This window comes from Artemia sp. Qi Xiang Cuo, chromosome 3 (genome assembly GCF_049724085.1).
Source record: "Artemia sp. Qi Xiang Cuo chromosome 3, ASM4972408v1, whole genome shotgun sequence".
Classification (NCBI taxonomy): Eukaryota; Metazoa; Arthropoda; class Branchiopoda; order Anostraca; family Artemiidae; genus Artemia; species Artemia sp. Qi Xiang Cuo.
Window position 1 is genome coordinate 94,332,046 of NC_142796.1, and position 25,972 is coordinate 94,358,017.

Below are 25,972 nucleotides of genomic sequence, written 5' to 3' on the forward strand. Positions count from 1 at the left end.
GTGCCTGTCTTAGTCAGTTTGCATGTCTGAATTTATATGTTTGTATGCATTTTTGTCTCTCTGACTCTCTGTGCCTGTGTTTCTGATCGAGTGTTTGCTTGTACCATAGTCTGTTTTTGTCTGTTTGTACGTCTGAATTGTGTATTTGTATGTGTTTTTGTCTCTCTCAATTTTTAAGCCTGTGTGTCTCAGCGGGTGTTTGCTTGTTCCAGTGCCTGTGCCTGTCTTTGTCGGTTGTCATGTCTAAATTAATGTGTTTGAATGTGCTTTTGTCTCTCACACTCTCTGTGAGTGTGTGTCTGGGCGGGTCTTTGCTTGTCCCAGTCCCTGCCTTTGTCTGTTTCTATGTCTGAATCCATGTATTTGTATGTGTTTGTCTCTCTCACTCTCTGTACTGCTGTTTCTGGGTGGGTGTTTGCTTGTCCCAGTGTCTTTCTTAGTCTGTTTGTATGTCTGAATCTTTGTGTTTGGAAGTGTTTTTGTCTCTCTCACTCTCTTTGCCTGTGTGTGTGGGCAAGTCTTTGTTTTTCCCAGTGGCTTTCTTTGTCAGTTTGCATGTCTGAATTTATGTGTTTGTATGCGTTTTTGTTCACTAACTCTCTATGCCTGTGTGGGCGTTTGCTTGTCCCAGTGTCTGTCTTTGTCTGTTTGTATGTCTGAATCTTTATGTTTGTATGTTTTTTGTCTGTCTCACTCTCTGTGCATGTGTGTCTGGGCGAATGTTTGCTTGTCCCAGTGTCTGTCTTCGTCTCTTTCAATGTCTGAATCTATGTGTTTGTACATATTTTTGTCTCTTTCACTCTCTTTGCCTGCGTGTCTGGCAGGTGTTTGCTTGTCCTAGTGCCTGTCTATGTCGGTTTGCATGTCTGAATATAAATGTGTGTATGCATTTTTGTCTCTCTCACTCTCTTGGCCTGTGTTTCATGGCAGATGTTTGCTTGTCCCAGTGTCTCTTTTTGTCTATTTGTATGTCTAAATTGTGTATTTATATGTGTTTTGTCTCTCTCACTCTCTAAGAGAGACCTGTGTGTCTGGGCGGGTGATTACTTGTCCCAGTGCCTGTATGCGTTTTTGTTCTCTCAATCTCTGTTCCTGTGTGTCTGGGTGGATATTTACTTGTCCCAGTTTCTGTTTTTGTCTGTTTGTATATCTGAATTGTTTATTTGTATGTGTTTTTGTCTCTCTAACTCTCTAAACCTGTGTGTCTGGGTGGTTATTATATTGTCCCGGTGTCTATATGCGTTTTAGTCTCTCTCACTCCCTGTGCCCTTTATCTGGGTGGGTGTTTGCTTGTCCCAGTGTCTGTCTTTGTCTGTTTGTATGTCTGAGTTGTGTATTTTTTGTGTTTTTCTCTCTTTGTCGGAGCGGATGTTTGCTTGTCACTCTATCTGTCTTTGTGTCCGAATATGTATTTGTAGATATTTTTGCCTCTCTCTTTCTATGCCTGTATGTCTGAGCGGTTTTTTGCTTGTCTCTATGTTTGTCTTTGTATGATTATATGTCTGACTCTTCGTGTTTGTAGATATTTTCTGCCTCTCTCACTCTGCACTTGTGTGTATGAGTGGATGTTTACTTGTCTGTGGGGATTTTGGAGGAAAAAAAATCCTTTTTTTCTTCGAGATGTTTTTTACTTCGAGACGTTTTTGTTTCTTCGTGAAGTTTTCGTTTTAACTTTTTTGCATTTTTTTTTACTTCGAGACGTTTTTTTCTTTGAAATAATTTTTTTAACTTAGGGACGTTTTTTATTTGAGATTTTCTTTTTTACTTTTTGATGTTTGTTTTATTAGAGAAGTTTCTTTCTAACTTTGAGACTTTTTTTTTCTTTGCGACAATTCGCAGTCTCCAAGATATATTTCCTGACCTTTGCCGTCACAAGAATAAGAAGAATGTACTGCTCTTAAACGAAATGATGTTAGACTAAGAACTTTTTATTCAAAGATATTAACAAGGCGTATGACAACACCTTTTGTAATAGAAAAATATATATATAAAACACTGAATAGCATAATTTTAAAGGAATCCATTTTGTATATTTTCAAGAAGAGGCCTTATTGAAAAGGCTCATTGTTCAAGTCCACTACTATATTGATTTCGTATCTTCTCCACTTAAGATGTAATATGTTAGCATATGTGCTTGTGTTCAACAATTGGAACTCCATAGATCAACACTTTCGACAAAATGGGTCATTCCAATCCTGGGGGTAGTATTTGATCTGAGATTTTACAGATTTACCCAGAAAGAAGATCAAACTTGATTAAAAGCTTTAGTATCGCACAAAACCACAAAAAAGCAGACTTCATGTACAAATTGTGTGACCAGTAAAATGTTTGTTTGTTTTACTAAATTTTATAATTTTTAAGGAATCCACTTTGTTTATATCAAGGACAGACCTTATTGAAAAGGGTCATAAAACCTGGGCTATGAAGTATTTATAGATTTGGTGGCCTTTAAAAGACCGTTGGGTAGACTTGGGGGAATAGGGGGGGGGGGGTATTGTATAGTGAATCTGCAGGGATAATGTGTTAGTTACAATTATTATGCATTTTATGTAGTAAGAATTGCTTCTTCTACAGGTGTAATGTGTTAGGTACAATTATTATGCATTTTATGTAGTAAGAATTGTTTTCTAACTTCACACACTGTCCAAATACTTTAAACAGAAAAAGAGAAAAAATATAACTTACCACTTCATTTTCTGTAATGTTAATATCTTTATTAGCCATTTTTGTAAACTGATAAATTTTAAACAACTTGAGTGGTAGGGGGTTTATCATACAAGTACCTTTTAATTTTGACCTGGCTGTTTATTTTAATTTCCGCTGTTTTTTTCTTAACATGTATTTTGCATATATTGCACGTATTTTATCTATATTCTGTACGAGTCGGACAAAGATTTCGGGGAAGGGAGTTCAAATTGGATAACGCTCCTGGTTTATGGTTTATGTTCCTAACAACTTATTGCACACAAAGTAATATGGTTCATATACTTTTGATGAAAGAGAACAAAAAATTACACAATAGATCAACAGGGAAAATGTTTCTCTGACACTCAATCCCAATGTACGATAAAAATATAATACTTTAGAAATGAATTTGGGCTATATATTTGCACATTGAAGAGGGGGGGGGGAGGGGTAAAGTACAGCGGGTCTGCATGCCTAATGTAGTAGGTAAAATTTTTAGGCACAATATGTAGTAAGAATTGTTATCTAACTTCACACTGTCCAAATCCTTTAAAGAGAAAAAGAGAAAAAAATAAATAAAACTTACCACTCCATTTTCTGTAATGTTAATATGGGTATAAGCCATTTTTGTTAATTGATAAATTTTAAACAGCTTGAGCGGTTTGGGGTTTATCATACATGTGCCTTTTAAGTTTGACTTGACTGTTTATTTTAATTTCTACTGTTTTTCTTAGCATGTATTTTTCATGTATGACACGTATTTTAGCTGCTTCTGTAAAAGTCGGAAAAAAATTTCGGGGAAAGGGGTGGAAATTGGAAAGCCCTCCTGGTTTACGGTGATGTTCCTAACAACTTAATGCGTTACAAAGCCATTTTGGCTATATATTTGCACATTAGAGGGGGGGGGGTTAAGTATAGTGGATCTGCATGCCTAATGTGTCAGGTACAATTATTTTGCGGATTATGTAGTAATAATTGTTTCAAACGCATGCCCAGTGTGTTAGGTACAATTATTCTACATATTATGTAGTAAAAATTTTTATCCAACTTCACACTGTCCAAATTCTCTAAAGAGGAAAAGAGAAAAAAATAAAACTTACCACTCCAATTTCTATAATGTAAATATCGTTATTAGCCATTTTTGTTAATTGATAAATTTTAAACAGCTTTTATGGTAAAGGGTTTATCGTACAAGTACCTTTTAAGTTTGAATAGGCTGTTTATTTTAGGTTCTGCTTACTTTTTCCTAATATGTGTTTTGCATGTACTACACGTATTTTAGCTACTGCTGTACGTGTCAGACAAAAATTTCGGGGAAGGGGGTGGAAATTGGATAACCCTCTTGGCTTACAGTCATGTTTCTAACAACTTATTGCGTACAAAACCATATGGTTCATATACTTTTTGATGAAAGAGAACATAAAAATTACACAATAGAGCAACAGGGAAAATGCTTCTCTGACGCTCAATCCGAATGAAACATACCAAAGAAAGATAAAAATATAATACTTTAGAAACAAATTTGGGCTATATATTTACACATTAAAGTGGATCTGCATGCCTAATGTGTTAGGTACACTTATTCTGCATATTATGTAGTAAGAATTGTTTCGTTTGCATGCCCAATGTGTTAGGTACAATTATTCTGCATATTATGTAGTAAGAATTGCTTTCTAACTTCACACACTATCAAAATACTTTAAAGAGAAAAAGAGAAAAATTAAACTTACCACTCCATTTTCTATAATATTAATATCGTTATTAGACATTTTGTTATTTGATAAATTTTAACCAATGTTCATAAGAATATATGGAATTCTTAAGAGCATTGATGCCTAAAAGAAAATCAGTGTTAAAAGAGCATCTTTTAAAAGCATCGATAGTTAAAAACAAACGAGGGTGCAGAATCACACCCGTCTAAAAAGCTACTGGGCCTACTACAATGACGACCGTATCTGCCAAAAAACAAATACCTAATTTAATGAACTTTCCAAAAAATATATTTTTCAAAAGCATTTATGAGAACCACACCCTTCTAAAAGGCTATTGGGCGTTCACTGATCCCTATAACCGATACGTTATTAATTATAAGCACTGAAAAGAGCACTTAAGACCGATACAGTTCACTGATTCCTATGGGGACCATAGAATTGCAACCTAGGACTCCACTCCTAGCAAACATTTCAGGAGGATGGGGTTGATATAACAGCTAAATTTAAGCCATATTAAGAGATTTGTATAATAATAACAAATTTCTTTGAGCCAAGACTATGATTATTTCACACCACTGTGATAATATGCAGCTGCCCTACCCCCTAACAATCATTTCCAGAGGGTAGGAACGATTTTAGAACTAAATTTAAGCCATATTAAGAGCTTTTAACGAAAATGCCAAAAATATTTGAGACAATACTAAGTGACAATATGCGGCTGCCCCAGCCCTAGCATTCATTTTCAGAGGGCGGGGTTGATTTTAAAGCAAAATTTAAGCAATATTAAGAGCTTTTAATGAAAATACCACATTTCTTTGAGTCAATCCTATGAATATTTCACACCACCGTGACAATATGCGGCTGCCCCATCCCCCTAGAAATCATTTCTTGACTGTGGTGTTGATCTTAGAGCTATATTTAAGCCATATTAAGAGGTAAGTAGGGAGGGGGTCACCATTTCTGAGGGGCACCACTGCTGCCATCTATAATTGAGTGTAAAGGTACAAGATCACGTGTCTTTTTAGGCCAATCACGGGACTCAGAATACTGAGGGGAAAATGTACATGCGCACTGAATACTAACGGGACAATGTTATTGATCCAGGGACTTAAAAATGACGTCACTTGATTTCTAGGAATTATGCGGGACTCTAAAGAGATAGAAATTCCATTTTTAAATATGGCTTCTCTTATCTTTTGGCTTAGCCATGAATTCAGAAATTATTATTTTAAGGCTTTAATAGTGTAACTAGGAACACATTGGATAATTTTCAGAAAATGAAACGAGATACAATACATATTGAATATATGTAACGCACGAATGGTTTCCTGGGAATTTGAAATGTAACACTACAGGGATGCCGAAACAAAGGGACCTTCAGAAATTAATTTTAGGGGTTATTTGGGAGAACCAAATTAATTTGGATTTTAGGGATTATTTGGGTGAAACAAATTAATCAACATTTTGAGGGATGAGTTTAGGTGAGACTCTGTGATTATTTTAATACTCATGTGGGATACGAAAGATATAAAACATTATTTTTATCAATGCTAAAAGATGGAAAATAATAGATCCTTTTGTGTCAAGAGGAACTTGTGAGTTGACCTAGCTTAAATTCCCAATTTTGTTCGGAATAATGCACAAATACCAATCAAGAAGTGTTGTCATTATAAAATATGTTCTATCATTCTAGTATACTAAAAAGTTGATACTAATAGAGATGTAGATGGCAAGAAAAGAATTTTAATGATGAAATTCAGAACAATCCTTAGAAATCCTTAAAAATCAAGTAGTAAGGTGATTATAGGTTTGAAGCATCAAGGATCGCAACCATCAATGACCCTAAGCAACAAGGACCTCAACATCCAAAGGCCCCCTATCACCAACCTCCAAGGGGCCCCCTCCCCCCCCAACTTTTCGGCCCACCACCCCAATTTTTTTAATACTTTTAGAGCGCTTGAGACACAGAAGGGCCCCCTCCCCCAACTTTTTGGCCCCCCCCACACCCATTTTGTAATACTTTTTTTTGCACGATTGAGAAACGGAAGGCCCCACCTCCCCCCACTTTTTGTCCCCACCATTTTTTAATACTTTTTTTGCGCGCTTTAAACAAAGAAGGCCCCTCCTCCCCCAATTTTTTGGGCCCCTGCCCACATTTTTTTTCTTATACTTTTTTTATTGAATTTTTTTATATTTTTAACATGCTATTTTTTCAACTTTTTTTATATCTCTTAAGAATGAAATGAAAAATACTTAAAACACAGAAAATTCACATTCAATTGGAATAAGCAAACACCCGCCCAGATACACAGGCAAAAAGAGTGAGAGAGACAAAAACATATAAAAACATGTATATTCAGTCATAGAACCTGAGATAGACATGCATTTAAATAAGCAAACACCCACCCAGATATAGAGGCAGAATGAGTGAGAGAGACAAGAACACATACAAATACTTGGATTAATATGAAAAGACAGACAAAGACTTGAGTTAGAATAAGCAAACAACCGCCCAGACACACAGGCAAAAAGAGTGAGAGAGACTAAATATACGTAGATTCAGACAAACATAAAGAAAAAGACATGCGTTGGAATAAGCAAACACCCTATCAGACACAAAGACAAAAAGAGTGAAAGAGACAAAAACACATACACATACGTAAAATCAGACACAGAAACTGAGATAGACATGAATTGTAATAAGCAAATACCGACCCAGACCTACAGATAAAAAGAGTGAGAGCGACAACAACATATACAAATATTTAAATTCACACACAAAAACCAAGACAGACACGCAGTGGAATAAGGAAACATCCGCCCAAACAAACAGTCAAAAAGAGTGAGAGAGACAAAACACAGGCAAATACGTAGATTCAGACACACAAACCGAGAAAGACACGCAATGGAAAAAGTAAACACCCGCCCAGACACACAATCAAAAGGAGCGATAGAGACAAAAACATATACAAATGCGAAGATTCAGATACAAAAACTGAGAAAGACATGTATTGGAATAAGCAAACACCCGCCCAGAAACACAGGCAAACAAGAGTGAGAGAGACAAAAACACATACATATACGTAGATTCAGACACACAAACCAAGAAAGACATGCATTGGAATAAGCAAATACCCGCCCAGACACACAGCCAAAAAGAGTGAGAGAGACAAAAACACATACAAATATGTAAATTCAGACGCACAAACTGAGAAAGACAGGCATTGGAATAAGCAAACATCCACCAAGACACACAATAAAACAGAGTGAGAGAGACAAAAACACATACAAATAAATAAATTCAAACACACAAACAGACAAAGACATGCATTGGAATATGTAATCAACCGACCAGACCGAAAGTAAAAAAGAGTGAGAAATATAATATCACATACAAATATGTATATTCAGACGCACAAAAAGAGACATACATTCATTGGAAAAAGAAAACACTCACCCAGACACACATAGAAATAGAGTGATATAGAAGAAAACACACAAAAATACGTAGTTTCAGACATACAAACAGAGATAGACATGCAAGGTAAAAAGCAAACGCCCCCCCAGACAAACAGACAGTATGAGTGAGAGAGACAAAACACATACAAATACATAGATTCAGTCACACCAACCAAGAAAGATATGCATTGAATAAGCAGACAACCGCCCAAACATACACTCAAATATAGTAAGATAGACAACAACATATACAAAAATTTAGATTCTGACACACAAACCGAGAAAGACATGCATTTGAATAATCAAACACTCGCACAGACACTAAGACAAATAGTGCCATAAAGACAAAACACATCTAAATACGTAGAGTCAAAAGAACGAAACGTTTAAGCCCTGCAGCGGAATCAGAAAACGCAAACACAGCAGAAGACGCAAAAGGTAGTAGAGAGACACAAACACTCACAGAACCGTAGAATCATACAAACAAAGACTGAGATTCATTCAGTGGAATAAGCTAACATCCATCCTGACACACAGTAAAAATGAGTGAGTGCTACAAAATCACATAAAAAATCGTATATTCAGACAAACACACCGAGAAAGACATGGATTGGAATAGGCAACCATCCGCCCATACATACAGGCAAAAAGAGTGACCGAGACAAAAAAAACACAAAAATACATAGATTCAGACACAAAAACTGAGACAGAAATGCATTGGATTAAGCGCACACCCGCTCAGACAAACAGATGAAAAGAGTGAGAGAGACAAAAACGCAAAAAAATATTTAGATTCAGACACACAAACAAGGAACGACTTGCATTTTAATGAGCGATCACCTGACCATAGATACCGGTAAAAAGAGTAAGAAAAACAAAAACTCATAGAAATACTTAGATTCAAACTCACATTCCGTGACTGGCATTCATTGGAATAAGAAAACACCCAGCCAAACATATAGGTAAAAAGAGTAAGAGAGTAAAAAACACATACAAATACGTAGATTCAGACACACAAACCGAGAAAGACATACATTGGAATAAGTAAACACCTGCCCAGACACACAGGCAAAAAGAGTGAAAGAGACAAAAACACATATAAATACGTAGATTCAGACACACAAACCGAGAAAGACATGCATTGGAATAAGCAAACCGAAAGGCACATACAAAAACATGAATTCAGACATACAAACCGAAAGGCACTGTGACATGCAATCACCCGCCCAGACATATAAGCAAATAGAGTGAGAAACACATACAAATACATAGATACAGACACACCCCCATACAAAGAAAGGCACTGGGAACATGGAAACACCGAGCCCAAGTTAGGTTCATTTAGGTTCACTTATCGTGATACACGATGTCTTTCTGGGTTTGTGTGTCTGAATCTACCTATTTGCATGTGTTTTTGCAGCTCTCACTCTTTTTACCTGTGTGTCTGGGCTGGTGTTTGCTTATTCCACTGCATGTCTTTATTTGTTTCTGTGTCTGAATCTGCTTATTTTTATGTATTTTTGTCTCTCTCACTCTTTTTACCTGTGTTTCTGGGTGGGCGTTTGCTTACTCCAAATAGAAGTGATTTGTGTATTTTTTAAGTATGTTTCCTGTCATTCTACGAGATGTAAAAAAAAGTTGAAAAAAATAGCATGTTAAAAAATTTTAAAAAAATCAATAGAAAAAGTATTAAAAAAAATGTGGGGAGAGGCCCAAAAAGTTGGAGGGAGGCAGGGGTCCTTCTGTGTCTCAAGCGCGCAAAAAAAATTTTAAAAAAAAGGGGGGAGTTGGGGGGAGGAGGGCCCTTCTGTGTCTCAAGCGCGGAAAAAAAAGTATTAAAAAAGGGGGTGGCGGCCAAAATGTAGGGGGGAGTGGGGCCAATCTGTGTCTTAAGCGCGCCAAAAAAGTATTAAAAAAATGGGTGTGGGGGGCCAATAAGTTTGGGGGAGGGGGCCCCTTGGAGGTTGGGTATAGGGGGCCTTTGGAGGTTGAGGTCCTTGGTGCTTAGGGTCATTGAAGGTTATGATCCTTGATGCTTCAAACCTATCATCACCTCACTACTTGATTTCAAAGGATTTCTAAGGATTTTTCTGAATTTCCTCATTAAAATTCTTTTCTGGCCATCAACATCTCTATTAGTATCAACTTTTTAGTATACTAGAATGTTAGAATATATTTTATAATGACAACACTGCTCGATTGGTATTTGTGTATTATACCGAACACAATTGGGAAGTAACGCTAGGTCAACTCACAAGGTCATCTTGACATCAATGGCTCTATTACTTTCAACTTTTTAGCATACTCCATTGCTAAAAACAATATTTTATAATGTATACATCCCATATTGTGTACATGTCTATTATAGCAACCATAGAGTTTCACCCCAAATCATCCTCCAAAATGTCGATTAATTTGTTTTACCCAAATAATCCCCTAAACGTAATTTCTGAATGTTCCTTTGTTTTGGCATCCCTGCCCTGTCACATTTAAAATTCCCAGGAAACAATTCCCACGTTAAATATATTCAATCTGTCTTGAGTCTCGTTTGAATTTCTGAAAATTATCTAAGGTGTTCATAGTTACACTATTAAGGCTTCGAAATAATAATTCCGGAATTCATCGCTAAGCCTAAAGACCAGAGAAACCATATTTAAAAATGGAATTTCTTTCTCTTTAGAGTCCCGCATACTTCCTAGAAATCAAGTGACGTCATTTTTCAGTCCCTGGATCGATTACATTGTCCCGTTAGTATTCAGTGCGCATGTACATTTTCCCCTCAGTATTCTAAGTCCCGCGATTGGCCTAGAAAGAGACACGTGATCTTGTAACGCTAGACTCGATTATAGATGGCAGCAGTGATGCCCCTCAGATATGTTGACCCCCTCCCTACTGAGGTCTTTCTGAAGGGCTTCTAATAAAAATGCCTCATTTCTTTAACTGTATGTTAGACTTCAGTCGCCCCAAAAATTCATTTAACATCTCCACCTTAACTTTTAACATGTAGAATATGTTACTCCAAGCAATTCACGCCACAATGGCATTACACGGATGCCCCTCACTATTAAAGGGGCACCCCCTTCCCCCCCCCAATCATCCCCTAGGATATTTTCAACCTTTTTTCTAAAAAAACAAGGTTATAAATCTAAATTAAAAACTTTTTTTTAATTTGAACAGTGAAAACTTGCCATTTCATTGCTAGAATGTGTTACCCCAAGTAATTCACACCACAGAGAATTTGAAACATTTCCTGAAATGTTATCCCAGATTTTGAGGCCAAACACAATCATAAGGTTACCGAAATTTGCTCCAGACCAGTAACAGATAAAGGCTTATTGGAATTCGGAAATTGGATAACAAGGGGATTTTGGAGTGAAATTATAAATGCAGAAGATGTTAATGACAAAGTATTAGGGCTCCATAAACTTCTAACTAAACACTACATTGGATCATTCCCAGAAAAAAAGACAAAAAAGTGTTCCACTGACAAATTGTTCTTCAATCAAAACCTTAAGAAAATAAACGCCTTAAAGAAGGAAAAATTCTAGAGGCAAACAAATTAAGGAAAAATTTTAAGAAGCAACTTTGTAAGGCTGTATAAAATTTCTATAAAAACGAAATAAATCATTTGTTTGGATCATTACTAATCGAAAAAAATGGTGTGAGGAAATAAAACTTATTTGTGGGAAAGAACCTAAACAACTAAACTTTAACTGAAATGAGCCTCCTATAAAAACTGCGAACGACCTAAACCGTCACCTTAGTTTGATTTCCTAACGTTACCTACCCCTGAATCTAGAAAGAGTTTCCTCCCAAACCTCTGAAGATAATTTACCAATGGTCACAAATTCTGAGATTACGAATAAAATCAAAAAATTAGAAAGAACCAGTATCTGCCCCCTAGATATTCCGATTGTACTCGTAAAAGCTTTCTCCGATAAAATCTCAGAGCTACTGGTAGATATTTTTAACAAGATCACAAAAACAGACGGATTCCCCGCTTTTTGGGAACAAGGCTATTTAACTCCAGTTCCTAAAAAAGGTGCCATGGTCGATTTTGACAAAGTTAGACCAATAACATTAACACCACTTTTTTCAAGGCTGTATGGATCATTTTTATCTGACTGGGTCAAGGTCTCAATTGCTGAATGTATTGAAATTCGTCAATTTGGAAACGTCCGACAGATGTCAACGTCCCACTATCTAGTATATATGCAAGACACAACTCTGAAAAACCTAATAATACCAAATACCTGGGCTAATATCATCTCAGTTGACCTATAAAAGGCTTTTGATGTTGACCATAATGTTTTAGTTGATAAACTATCCATGAATTCCAAATCGACCCCTCTCTGGTTAAAATTATCTCATCATTCTTAAGCCAACGATCTCAAGTGGTCAAATACATGAATACTTATTCTGAACCTCTACCAGTCTATAAAGGAATACCCCAAAGTAGTATAACTGGACCCATCTTATTCAGCGCTATGGTAAATAATTTGTCAGAAGATATCCCCTTACGATGGATATTTTGTGGATGATTTGTCTCTACTAGATGTCGCCAAGAAAAATATAAAAAGTAGTCCACTTGAAAACTTGAAGATGTTTCAACAAAAGCCTTCAAAAATAACATACATGTAAACCCATTGAAATCTACAATACTAACAATCAATTTTCTAAGCACAACTCCCTCATTTACGTCTATTCTTCCAAGGGAAATTATGACACAAAAAATAAAACTTCTAAGAGTAACTATAACTTCTGATCTTAAATGAGAAGCCCATATTTAGACTATAACCAAACAAGCCAATATTTCCAAAGCTTTCCTTAAGGAATTGGCAAAATATCAATGCCCTGCTTCTCATATTTTGAAATTTTACATATCCTTTATTCGCCAAACTCTTGAATATGCTTGCCCTCTATGGCACCTCACTAAATAAAAATCAAACCAAAAGGTTAGAATCCGTCCAGAAAAGGGCTTTAAAAATAATCGCACGAGAAGGTAAGTTGCCTTACTCCTACTTCTTACAAAAGTTTAAGATCAAAAACCCGCAAAACAGATGACATGATCTGTACCTCCGTTTTGGTAGTAATGCGAGAACCAACATCTGAACTAAAGATGTTGCCTCCTTTTTCTGCCTCCCCATAATCCTGAACGGAAGACTCTCCAAAGACAGGCAAAAATCCCATCCTCATTCTAAAACCTGTAAAGACTAAAACAAAAAGTTATTTAGACAGCATTATACCAATCTTCACTCAAATCCTCAACATCTCCAATACCTCTTAACGAATTCTTTTTATACTCTTTTGAAACCCATCTTATTTTTTTATGACTTATTATATTATATGCCGTTTTATGACCCTAAATTTTTAGCTTTGATGTATGACCTGTTTGATATGACATTATTTTAGCTACTTTAATATTTTTCCTAATTTTTTATTTTATTTGTCTATATTTTGTCTGTTTATATTTCTTAATATGTTGGTGTCCCTGATCCTAATCTCATTGATGTGCTTATGATCGTTGCTGCTTACTTAATTTTTTTTTTACACAAACTTATATTTGGCAATTTATCTCTTGAGAAAAGTATTAAAAATAAAGCCTTATTCTATTCTATAGTTACTAATTTATTTTATTTTAATTGCTAATTTTTATTGCCAGGTCACCTGTATAGAAATATTTCTATACAAAATACAGTGTCTTTTTTCTAATTTTCTTTAGAAAACAGGGCATAAAAATAAAGAATTAAAAAAAATGGAGAGGAATGTCTTAAAATTAATCCAAGAGGATAAGGACTAATATCTGCTGTGCAAAATGCACTTGCCTCTTTTATAGCCCCAATTCAAATACACTAAGTCTCACGTACCCATCGAAACCGAGCCGTATTATAAATCTCATTAACAATTATTCTAGCATTGAAGCATCATTATTTCATTGTCTGAACCTAAAAAAGGTCACAAAGCTTAAAGTCTCAGAGCCTTTTGTCCTTTGTTTCTGTTTACTTGGTCCATTACTTCTTTTTCTGTCAGCCCAATGTTTTTACAATTAAAATTGTAGCGTTGCATATTTAGTTCATTTGCTTTTATTTTTTCTTTTCTTATTGTTTTTAATCATAATCCACTGTTTCGTTATTTTCTTTATAAGTGACTATCTTATCCATTATTTCTGATTCAAATACACCATCGTTAAAGCGTGAGCACTGCACCAATTTTCTCATGACTATCTTACAGTTTGAGACACAGTTTTATCCAATTAGGCTAAACTAATCATTGAACTGGTTGGCTTGTAAATATTGTATAACTGATAGGTAATTCTACATAAAATTACCAAGAACTCTTTCCAAGGTTAGGGCGGAGTCTCACGCCATGTTAAAAACCTTAAGCTCTTTTAACCTAGGTTTAGCCTTTTTAGAACCCCTGATATTTACAGCTACAAAATTAAGACTCATGACCTTTAAGTATCGGTTTGTCGAAAATGCAGTTATGAGGACTTACCGTAGGCTGACGAGTTTCAACCATACGAATGATATGCCCACCAGTTGGTGACGCTTGAATTTGTGGACCAGTGTTCTGCATTTTTATTTGCTTAGCCTGAAGTGCTTGCGGCGTGCCAGGACGTACAATAGTGCCACCAGGTGTTGTTATTCGAACCGGAGTGCCTAAGAAAATATAAACCGATATCAAAGATTGATTCGAAGATCAAAACTGATATTGGTCCAAAATAAGTATTACAAAATTACACATCTTTCCGAAGACAAAGCTTCAATTATCAGAGGATTGTATTAGGGCATTCTTGCATAAACCATTCGAAAGACCTCTTTGAGCTGAATTCAGTAGTATATCTAACTCAGAAATTGACCTCATGCATAAACGCATTTTTACCTTTGGATGGCCAAATAAATGGTCTCTGCTCAAGAAAGAATTGGCTGTCTCCCTAAAAAACCAACAACCTTAAATATTGTCTTGATCTTCGATATACTTTTGGACGGTATATAATATGGGGTATATAATATAAGAAACTTTTAGGTGGCGTTAACGATATTAATAATAAAACTTGCAATACACAAAAAAAAACGAGACCAACATAAAGAAAAGCAAAATAACGAAGAAATTAAAAATTAATAAAAAAAGAGTATAGCAAAACACGCAAAGTAACAAGCAGCCATGGGACACTCAAAGATTATCTGAGTTTTGTCGATTCTTAAAACAGTAATCAATATAAATAATAATTGAAAACAAAAAACTCTTAATTGTTGATTTAATAATAGCGAATTGTATATCCCCCCCCCAAATTTTTTAAACCATGACACCTACATGGCCTAAAATTTGGTTGATTTATTAATTGCAAATAGTTTATTTCCCCCTCTCTTTCAAACCATGACACCTACATTGGCCAAAAATCTTGTAACCTGAAGAGAAAATGTGCCAAATATCTTTTATCAATCCAGAAGTGAGCAAGTGCCCCCCCCCCTCCCAGAAGGGCACAGCAAAAAAATTGCCGACATCAACCCTCGAAATTTATAATTAGTAGGGGACCACCCACCCCCAAAATTACCATTAGTTTGGATCTTGAATGACCACTCAATTTTAATTTGGCTGAATTGGGCAACAAATTAGGACCACCAATTTTTGATTTGGCTAAGGCTATATGAGGTCATTGACCACCAATTTCTAATTTTCACATAACGAAGGAAAACCCGGGAAACACCCAAGTTCTTCCAAATTATAGTAAAAGTTACTGGAAGATTTAAGGAAAAATCCAGAAAACCGAATCGCACGATAGTTTCAATAAAATTTCAAAGTAAAAGTTCAGGAACTCGTTACGCTTCAATCGCAACTGGATGGAAAAATTATTTAAAGTGCTTGAGAAATGTGGATTTGGATCACCTCGTGGTTTAAATAAAGAAAGAAGAGTAGTGGAACCAGATGATTTGGTAAGTAATGAAAATGGTAAAGGTGCAGATTGCTTCCCCCTAGGGTGAAGAGGCCCTACCAACAGAAATGGGGTACACAGTAAGAAGTAAGTGGATCACATTTAGCTTCTACTCGACAGCTTATGTGCAACTTTACAGCTCAATGGACTGAATTATATTCAATAAGAAAAAAATTGTTTTCATCAGGGGGAACTAATCTGCACCTGAAATGATTTGATTGTTTTGTTACTTATGAAGTTGTTGTTTATTTGTATTTTTGTTTCAGGTGCTTGGGTCTAATATATGTATCTACTAATTGAATTGACGTGACCTGAGCAACGAGTTCATCACATGGTGTCAGAAGCAGAAGTTTTAAGAGTTCAACATGAATATCACACCAGCTCCAGCAATCAATTGGTCAAGCCCCAATCTCAAATCCTAATGGAGAAGATTCATAAGAAATTGTGAGCTCATGTTATCAGGTCCACTAAGTAGGAAAACAAATACAGTCAAATGCTTGTACTTACTGATCTGGGCTGGAGAAAAAGGGCAAGAAGTATTCTCCACTTGGACTTTAACCGACACAGAGCAAAATAAGCCGAAAATTTATCTGGACAGTTTTGAGACCTATATTCAACCAAGTGCAAATCCCATCTTTGCCAGATACATTTTCCACCAGAGAAACCAAAAGGATGGAGAGACCATCGAATCGTATGTTACTCAGTTGAAAGTGCTAGCAAAGGACTGTGAATTTAGCACACTAGAAGACCAGCTCGTTCGAGATCGATTGATATTTGGAGTCAAGAATGTAAGAATTCGAGAGTGGCTGCTCAGTGAGGGAGCCACACTTACTTTGGCTAGAGCAATTGAGTGCAGTTGAGCTATAGAAACTGTAAAAGAGACCTAAGCACTAATGCTCAGCAAACAGTCTCAGATTCCAATAAAAGAGGAGGTGGAAACGGTTCAAAGACAGAAAAATTCCCCTGTATATTATTTCTGTGGTGGCTCATACTCAAGAAGCCATAAGTGCCCAACAAAAGGGAAGCAGTGCAGCAAGTGCAGGAAGATGAACAACTTCACCAAAATGTGCAAGAGCAAGGCGGTACACGAGCTTGAAACAAAAAGTAAAGCTGAAGAAGGGATGGAATTCATGATTGAGTCCATCTCCAGTGAAGAAAAGGCGGAAAAGCCTTATGCGCCAATAAGGCTGGTAGAGCATAATATTGAACTTGGGTTCAAGATCGACACCAGTGCAAAGGCCAACATTTTGCCACTGAAAGACTTTGATAAATTGGCAAAAAAAGCCAGCAATGCTGCCTACTGTGGATGTGCTGACCAGTTATATCGGAAGACAACTGAAGGTACTGGGGACGGTCAACCTCAAAGTTCAGTACTAGAGTCAAAACCCCCAGACCCATACTTTCCATGTGGTCTGCAGAGATAGAGCACCCATCCTCAGCTGCCATTCAAGTGAACGGCTTCAGCTGATCAAGTTTGTCCTCAGCATCAACAGTCCTACCTCTATTAGACCAGGACTACAAAACCTTTTAGATGAATTCAGTGACGTTTTTGAGGGCATAGGAACACTGCCTGGAACCTGCAAGATATATCTAAAATAGGATGCAATCCCTATTGTACAGCCACCAAAGCGAATCTCGTTTGCTCTGCATGCAAAGTTCAAAGAAGAACTGGAAAGGCTGGAGTCATATAAAAAATGATCAAGCCAACACAGTGGGTGAACTCTTTGGTCCTGGTAAGAAAGACAGATGGGTCACTCAAGATCTTTTTAGACCCTGTTGACCTAAACAGAGCAATTGAGAGACCTCTTTACGCTATATACTTATTTGATGAAGTAGCAGCAAAGTACAAAGGCCCAAAGAAATTCTTTAAGATGGTTGCCCGAAATGGATACTGGTCGACGGTGTTGGACGAACCATCCTCCGAGTTGACAACGTTCAACACTATGTAAGGTTGGTATAAATGGAATCGATACACATTTGGACTGATTTCGGCACAGGAAAAATACCAGCGAAAGATGGAGGAGGTCTTTGGGGAACTTGACATCGGGCTGATCATTGATGATTTCGCAGGCGATGGCCGTAACGATGCTGAACATGACGTCAAGCTGAGAGCAGTACTCCAAGCCGCAAGAGATAAAGGAGTTCGGTTCAACAGAGAAAAATGTGTCATCGATACTACTTCCATCACCTACTTTGGACACAGATTAACAACGAGCGGCATCACCCCAGATCCAGAGAAAACCAAGGCGTTAGAAAACATGCCTGCATCCCAAAACCAGGAAGAACTACAGACATTGTTAGGAATGTATAATTATCTATCCAGATACATCCCCAACCTATCGACGCTGAATAAACCCCTTCGAGACCGGTCAAAACAGCAGAAGTTCGAATAGACTCCAAGCTACGAGGATGCCAAGAAAGGGATTCAGGATGCAATTTGTCAAAACCTCTCATATTTTGACCCAGAAGCCAAGGAGATCCAGCTGATTAAAGATGCCTCCCAGCATGGTCTAAGGGCACAACTGACAGTAGACGGAGCAACCGTTGCCATTGCATCTCACTTTCTAAGTGAGATGGAGCAGCGTTACTCTCAAATGGAAAAAGAGATACTTGGAATAACATTTGCTTATAAAAGATTCCATCAATATCTGTTCGGAAGAACAATCTGCGTGACCATGGACCCCAAGCCTCTGGAGACGATCTTTGGAAAATCGATACAAAAGGCACCTCCAAGGCTGCAGCGAATGATGTTGGTTGTTCAGCCGTATGCCATCAAGCTGAGATACAAATCTGGAAAGACCATTCCTGTAGAGGACGCCCTATCTCACCTGCATCTTGCGGATACAGACATAGAGACACAAGTGGACTTGGAAGTTATGGTTGACTCAGTCCTTCAAACTATACCCACAGCAAGCCAAAGGCTAGTCCAAATACACCAAGAAACAGCAAAAGACGAAATACTTACTCTTCTGATGCAGACATTACAAGTAGGCTGGCCAAGCAATAAAAAGGACCTAGACAAAAAACTTGGGCCCTTCTGGAATTACCACCAAGAGCTGGCAGAACTTGATTGCCTTGTGGTAAAAGGACAGCGTATAGTCATCCCGAGATGCATGAGACCAGGCATATTAGACCAACTACACTCCTCTCATTTGGGAGTGAGGAAGACTAAAGAGAGGGCCAGAACTTCTGTATTCTGGTCAGGCATCACACGAGATATCGAGAGAATGGTTGGCCAGTGTGAAGTATGTGCCTAGTTTTCCCCGAGCCAACAGAAGGATCCGATGATCCCGCACAAAATACCCGACTACCCTTTCCAGCATGTAGCTGTTGACCTATTCCAGCTCAACGGACAAGAATACATGGTCATTGTTGATTACATGAGTCGGTGTTTTTAGGTTGACCGCCTGACAAACACCACGTCACGGCAGGTCATAGCCAAACTGAAATCTCATTTCAGCCGATATGGAATGCCCGAGCGACTCACAACCAACAACGGCCCCCAGTTCAGTGGAAAGGAATTTAAGCAGTTCATCACAGACTGACGAATCATCCATTCAACCTCAAGCCCCAACTATCCCTAGTCCAACGGCATGAGTGAAAAAGGTGTTCAAACGGCTAAAAGACTTTTGATGAAAGCCACCAAGAGCAAGAGTGATCCATATTTGGCACTCTTGGAGTACCGAAACACACCTGTTGATGGTTTTTCCCCCGCTCAAGTAATGATTGGACGCCAGTTGAGATCTCTCCTGCCCAGTATCACACAGAGCTTGCAGCCAGAGGTTATCCACTTTGACAGATTCAGACAACAGAGGAAGAAGGCCCAAGAGGCCCAAAGCAAGTTCTACAATCGAGACGCTAGGAGCGTAAAACCGCTAAAATCGGGTGAGAAAATGGGGTTCCAATTGACTGACCAGGGACCCTGGAAAAAAGTAAACGGTTTTAAAACCGATGTTAAGGCTTGTTCATACTATGTTCATCTCGAAGGAGGTTGTAAATTTCGCCGCAACAGAATTTACGTTAAACCAAGACAAGAACCGACCGTGACGTACCCGTATGACGGCAAAAATTACCAAGCAAAAAAATTGAAGAGCAGTGGAAATAAATGAACATTTTGCCTTCCGAAAACGTGCCCGATTCTATAGACAATCCCCACGAGAATGTGAGCCCTGTTACAGCGGAGCCTCCGACACCGAGGGTAGGCGTCAAAGGGAAATAAGCAAACGCCACAGACCCGGTTCAGGCAGATTAGAATAGATACGGAAGAAGCGCGACGGTCACTCGTTCTGGTCGTCAGGGCAAAACCCCGGCCAGGTTGAATTTGAGCATCGACAAAAGTGATTGTTGAATTACACGAAGAAAAGGAGGAAGATGAAATGATTTGATTGTTTTGTTACTTAAGAAGTTGTTGTTTATTGGTATTTTTGTTTTCAGATACGTATCTACTAATTGACTTGACGTGAGCCAAGCAACGAGTTCATCGCAGCACCTTTACCCAATAGATAAGTTTGGTAAAGGTGCAGAAATGCTGCCCAATAGATTGACTAATATATGCTACAGTAAGGAATAATTTATTTTTTGTATTAGGGGTAGTACATCTGCATTTTTATTGATAAGTTATGCAGTCACAGCATCCAACGTATATCTCTGCTTGTATCTTAATATCCATCAAAAAATGCAGTTGAACAGTAGTGTTTTGAGAAATGTTAATTTGACTGTAATTCATAGCATTAAAAGCTAAAAGAGCTAATTGTAATTTGTTGAGTTCTATGATTCTATGTATGCAAACAAGCTGGCAGAAAGTAAGAAAAGTCAAATTAAATAGCAGAAACAATTAGCATTTCATACAACCAGTCTTCTGGAATGTTGTAAATAGTTTGTTAATAATTGATTTCCTGTTGAAAAAAAAGAACCTTCATGTGAACACAGTATTTACTGCACTTTTAACTGAGTGTATAATATTGAACCCAAAACAGTCTCGAGATTAGCTGTATACTTTTGTTGTGCTATGTGCACTATTGCACTCTGTCCTGGACTCCACATATGCTCATACATCATATAATTAAACTGTCTTTTTGTAACTAATAGAAAATATAAACCAAACTCTGCTAACAGGACATAATCTTACAGGAGAAATGGAAGTTATAGCTGATGAAGAACTTTTGGATTTTCCCAGTTGTGGTAAAGCATTCAGAAAGCATTGCCCGAGTTGTGAAAAAAAAACAACAGAAGAATAAAGATAAACCTGCTAAAAAAATTAGCACATTTTTTCACCCATGTGGTTGCTTCAAAAAGCTTCCAAAATTAACAATGTAAGTATTGCAACTGTCATTATGGGATTGGCCGACTGGGGTCATTAATAGGTAAAGAAATACCATAGTAACCCATTGAATCATCATCTCTGTGTAGTTTTATTTGTATTCTCTGTAAGCTGGCTACTGAGCTTATTCTATTCTAAGAATGGACTCTGTCCTACTTACTAGAAAAAATTGCTGAAGACTCAATATAAAAAATGGGATTACAATGTTTGGTTGATACTACTCAACTTCTGAACTTTAAATTTAATCCAATGTACAGTTTGAGTGTGGTAAATATTAACCATTAACATCATGGTGAAGATATTTATTTGGTTTTCTCTCTTCAATACAGATTCATGCTGCTGTTAGCACATCTGAATCACAAGCAACTACTACTGATACTGCTGCTCTTGGAACTCGACCAAACACTGATGTAAGTATTGCAGCTGTTGCCTTTCCTATTCAGCCGAGCTAAATATGCGTAGTCATGCATGCTTACAAAATTTTTGTTCTCACTCAGTAACATGTTCATACCATGCCTTTATTCATCAGTTGTGTCGATTCAGAAAAATCAATGAGGGGCAAACTTCTAAATTTTGCCTGCCTTGCAGCGGAGAGGCTTTAAATTAGCTACTACAATTTTTTTCTATTTGCCTCTTAAAACATACTATAGCAAGTAAATAATCTTCAAAAATTTATGTTTTGCCATTAAGCCACCAAGTTTTTTTTTAAATTTAGTATTTAAACTTTAATTTTCCTCCTCACTTTAAAACCTTTCCAGGGAGATAAGGATGGCTTTCAAAATCCTAAGGGGGCAAACAAAGGTCTAGAGGGGGCAGCTGTCCCATGCCCCATAACAAATTACCCCCACGTCATTCATGATCTCAGCTAATGTTTGACAAATGGTAGGTATTGACTAAACAGCATATGCCTGCTACCCAGCCCAGTGGTGGGACAACTAGGTAGGAAGCATGGCTACAACTGACCGTTCCATTCATTTCTTGTAAGCAAGTGTAAGGAGACCTTGTTTTTATGTAATTTTGGTAACTCAATTTCAGTAAAAGTTGGAATCTTTTTTCTTCCAATATATCAGAAATAAAGCGACTATGTCAAATTAGCTTAAATTTGAAAATAGCTTCGCTTTGTGTAACTAGTCATAAATCTTGTAGTGACATTACTTTGTTTAAGAGGCGAACGACATTTGAACCCGTAATAAATATTTGAAGACCCAATTTAGATCAGTTTTGTATAAAACAAAGAGGAATGCAAGGCCTCGCAATACTGGAAAAAAACTACCTTTTAACAAAAAGGTTGGTGATTGGCTAAAAGAACGAGGGAAGGTCGCTAAGCGAATCAAGTACCAAAATGAATAAAATATACGGATCAGAGAAAATAGGGGCTATTTAGTGAGGAGGGCAGACTAGAAAGGAACTTTTGGTAAGTAACCTTTTTAACAAATTATGGCAAGTACCTACCTTGTCTCAATTTCTTTAAATGTAAAGTAAAAGATAATAATATTAAACCTTTTCTTCACTTTAGACTATACCGACAAAATTATCAATTGAATCGTTAAAATTTCCTTTTACTTTTATTTACTTTAACTTTTAAATTGCCTTTAAAAGTTTTTTTTACTTTTATAACTTCAATAAATCAAATAATATTATTATTTTGATTGCTAAATATCAGTATATGTGTATTAAACTGACAATGCTCATTCTTTTGTATTTTTTCGGTAAAGTGCAAATTATGTTCTGGCTTTGGAAAGGCATAGGAGTTTTGAGCCCAACTCATGTTAATTTTTGCTCATTTTATGTTTGACTCGGTTATTTATTGTAACTTCTGTTCGTTCTGGGTTTATTTATTTATCGATGCTGATTTATGGTAGTTTCACGCTTGGTAGATTATTTGATTTTATTTCTGCTAATTTTTGGTTTAATGGAGTTCTTTACTTTTCTTGGATAAGCTTATTTTGTGGAAAGTGGTTTTTAATTAATTTCTGTTCGTTTTATATTGACCTAGTCTTTTCAGGGAAAAAGAAAATAACATTTTAAATCTTTTCGTTTTTCAAGACTTTATAGTTTGGCCTGCTCTTTGTATGCTGGAGAAAAATTTCAGCAATTTTTAACAACATACACCCTTTTAAAAATCTGGACACAAATAGTAGTGTTTAATTTAGTTTCATACCTCCTCTAGTTGATCTGAAGTATAAAACTTGATACCATTTGCAAAAAAATCTGGGCTTGAAAAGGTTAGTTAACCTCAAATCACTTTCGATTCTTAAAAAGGGCACTAGCCCTCTCAATTTCCAATTGAATGAGCCCCTTTTGAAGTTTTTACGACAACGCTATTTTATAAGAACCTTATATGTCCCCAGGGCGCAACTTACAACCTTTGCCCTGGGGGCTCTGGGAAGTTTGTCGTCCTCAAATACATAGTTTCCAGAACTTTCAACTACGTTGAACAAAATGGTCATTTCTAAACCTTGATTGAATGTGTTTGAAGAAATGGTGGGCGTGAGAGGGGGGTTAATTACTCTCCATTCACTTTCGACTTTTAAAAAGGGCACTAGCATTTTCAATTTCCGATCCAATGAGCCCTTTTTAAAGTTTCTACTACAACTTTCTATATAAACCTTATATTCCCCCAGGGCATAACTTACAACCCTTGAACTGTGGGCTCTGAGGGGGTTATCATCCTAAAAGACCTAATTTCCATTATGATATCCATTTTCATACAAGATATCCGTTTTGTTCAACGTAGTTGAAAAAAAAGGATATCTAAAAATTTTAATTGGAGGAGTTTGGGGAAATGGTGGGTACGAGAGAGGGGGTTAGTTGCCCTTCAATCACTTTCAACTATTAAAAGGGACATTAGCCCTTTCAATTTACAAATGAATGACCCCTTTTTGAAGTTTTTACAACATCGCTTTCTATAAAAAAAACCTTATATGCCCCCAGGGCATAGCTTACAACCCTTGCCCTGAGGTTTGTGAGGGGGGGGGGGCTGTCATCCTTAAGGACCTAATGTCTAAAACTTTCAACTACGTTGAATAAAAAGGCTATCTAAAAATTTTGATTAGATGTGTATGGGGAAAAGGTGGCCGTAAGAGGGGGGTTAGTTGCCCTCAAATCACTTTTGACTATGAAAAAGGGCACTAGCCCTTTGAATTTCCGATCGAATGAGCCCTTTTTCAAGTTTCTACGACAAAGATTTCAATAAATACCTTTTATGCCCCCAGGGCATAATTTATAACCCTTGCCCTGAAGACTGTAGGAAGAGTGTCCAGCTCAAAGGTATAACTTTCAGTCTTTTCAACTGCGTGGAACAAAATGGCAATCTCAAAATTTTGATTGAATAAGTTTGGGGAAATGGTGAGCGTGGAAGGGGTGTTAGTTGCCTTCCAATAGCTTTCGACTATTATAAAGGGCACTAGCCATTTCAATTTCCAATCAAATGAGCCCTTTTTGAAGTTTCTACGACAATACTTTCTATAAAAACCTTATATGCACCCAGGGCATAATTTACAACCCTTGTCCTGAGGGCTGTGGAGCGGGGGGGGGGTGTCATCCTCAAAGATCTAATTAACAGAACTTTCAACTACGAGGAACAAAATGGACATTTCAAAATTTTGATGGACTGTTGGGGGGGAAAGATGGGCGGGAGAGGGGGGTTAGTTGCTCTCCAATCACTTTCAACTATTAAAAAGAGCACTATCCCTTTTAATTCCAATCGAATGAGCATTTTTTGAAGTTTTTATGACAACGCTTTCTATAAAAACCTTATATGCCCCCAGGGCATAACTTAAAACCCTTGCCCTGAGGGCTGTGGAGGAGTGTCCTCCCAAAAACATAATTTCTATCCGCAAATCAACTATGCTGAACAAAATGGCTATCTCAAAATTTTGATTGGATGTGCTTGGGGAAATGACGGATGTGGAAGGGGTGTTAGTTGCCTTCCATTCACTTTCGACTATTAAAGAGGGCACTAGCGTTTCCGATTTCCAATCGAATGAGCCCATTTTCAAGTTTCTACGACAACTCCTTTGATACGAAGTGCCCTGGTTTGGAAGAAAAAATAAATAATACATTTTGCTAACATCGTTCTTTACTTAGGCAGCGCTATTGCGCTGCCTATGACAGGTTAGGGAAAAAGGTGAATTATATTATCAAACTAAGAATTTCAAGTCCTTTTTGTCAAGATAGATTAAATTAATTGTTTTCCCTGCTGAAGTTAAAGTTTATCAAAGGTCCAAGGAACACTAATCTCTTTTAGGAGATATAAATATAGGATATCTTGGTTTACGTTAAACAAACAAATTGATATCTAATCAAATACGGTTATTCCTAGTTTCCGAGAAACAACAATTTGAACTAAAGGATCTTAATTACCTCAGAACTCAAGCCTTGACTAGCTATTCAAGTGTAACTCTTTCAATTAGAAGTATGTGATAACCTTAAAATTAAAATAATCCTTTTTTTTCGGTGAACGACGTGGGCTATAGGGGAAATCTCCTGAACAACGGGCACACACGCAATATATGATTGGCCAACCCAGAAGAGATCTATTGGAAGAGTTAATAGTAATAAGAATTGTAACATTTTCTCCTTTTATTCTCTTTAATAATAAATATTAGTTGTCACTGGAGATTGAGTACCGGTTCTTACCAAAACGCCTCAGTTATAACACGCTACCACTTTTTAGCCCTAAATAAGTAGGGCAATTATACACAAGCAAGGAACAAGAGCAAATTTATCAACTAAATATCTGATATTTTCTAAAATCATATTCCTGGAATTCTCATAAATAGTATAGCTGCCATTCGAAGCAATTGTGACATGGTTCAATATATTAATTATCAGTGTTAGTTGGTGGTAAATTGGATGGGA

The 25,972-nt window shown here is 37.0% G+C and overlaps 1 protein-coding gene across 1 annotated transcript in view; it reads right to left on the bottom strand.

Moving 5' to 3' along the window:
- The window catches only part of LOC148954772 (uncharacterized), a 242,402-nt gene that overhangs the window by 173,408 nt on the left and 43,022 nt on the right, over positions 1-25,972 (bottom strand). Inside the window, exon 5 of the mRNA XM_089087238.1 lies at positions 14,352-14,515. Within this exon, the coding sequence (XP_088943364.1) occupies positions 14,352-14,515 (164 nt within the window). The remainder of the gene's footprint in view (positions 1-14,351; positions 14,516-25,972) is intronic.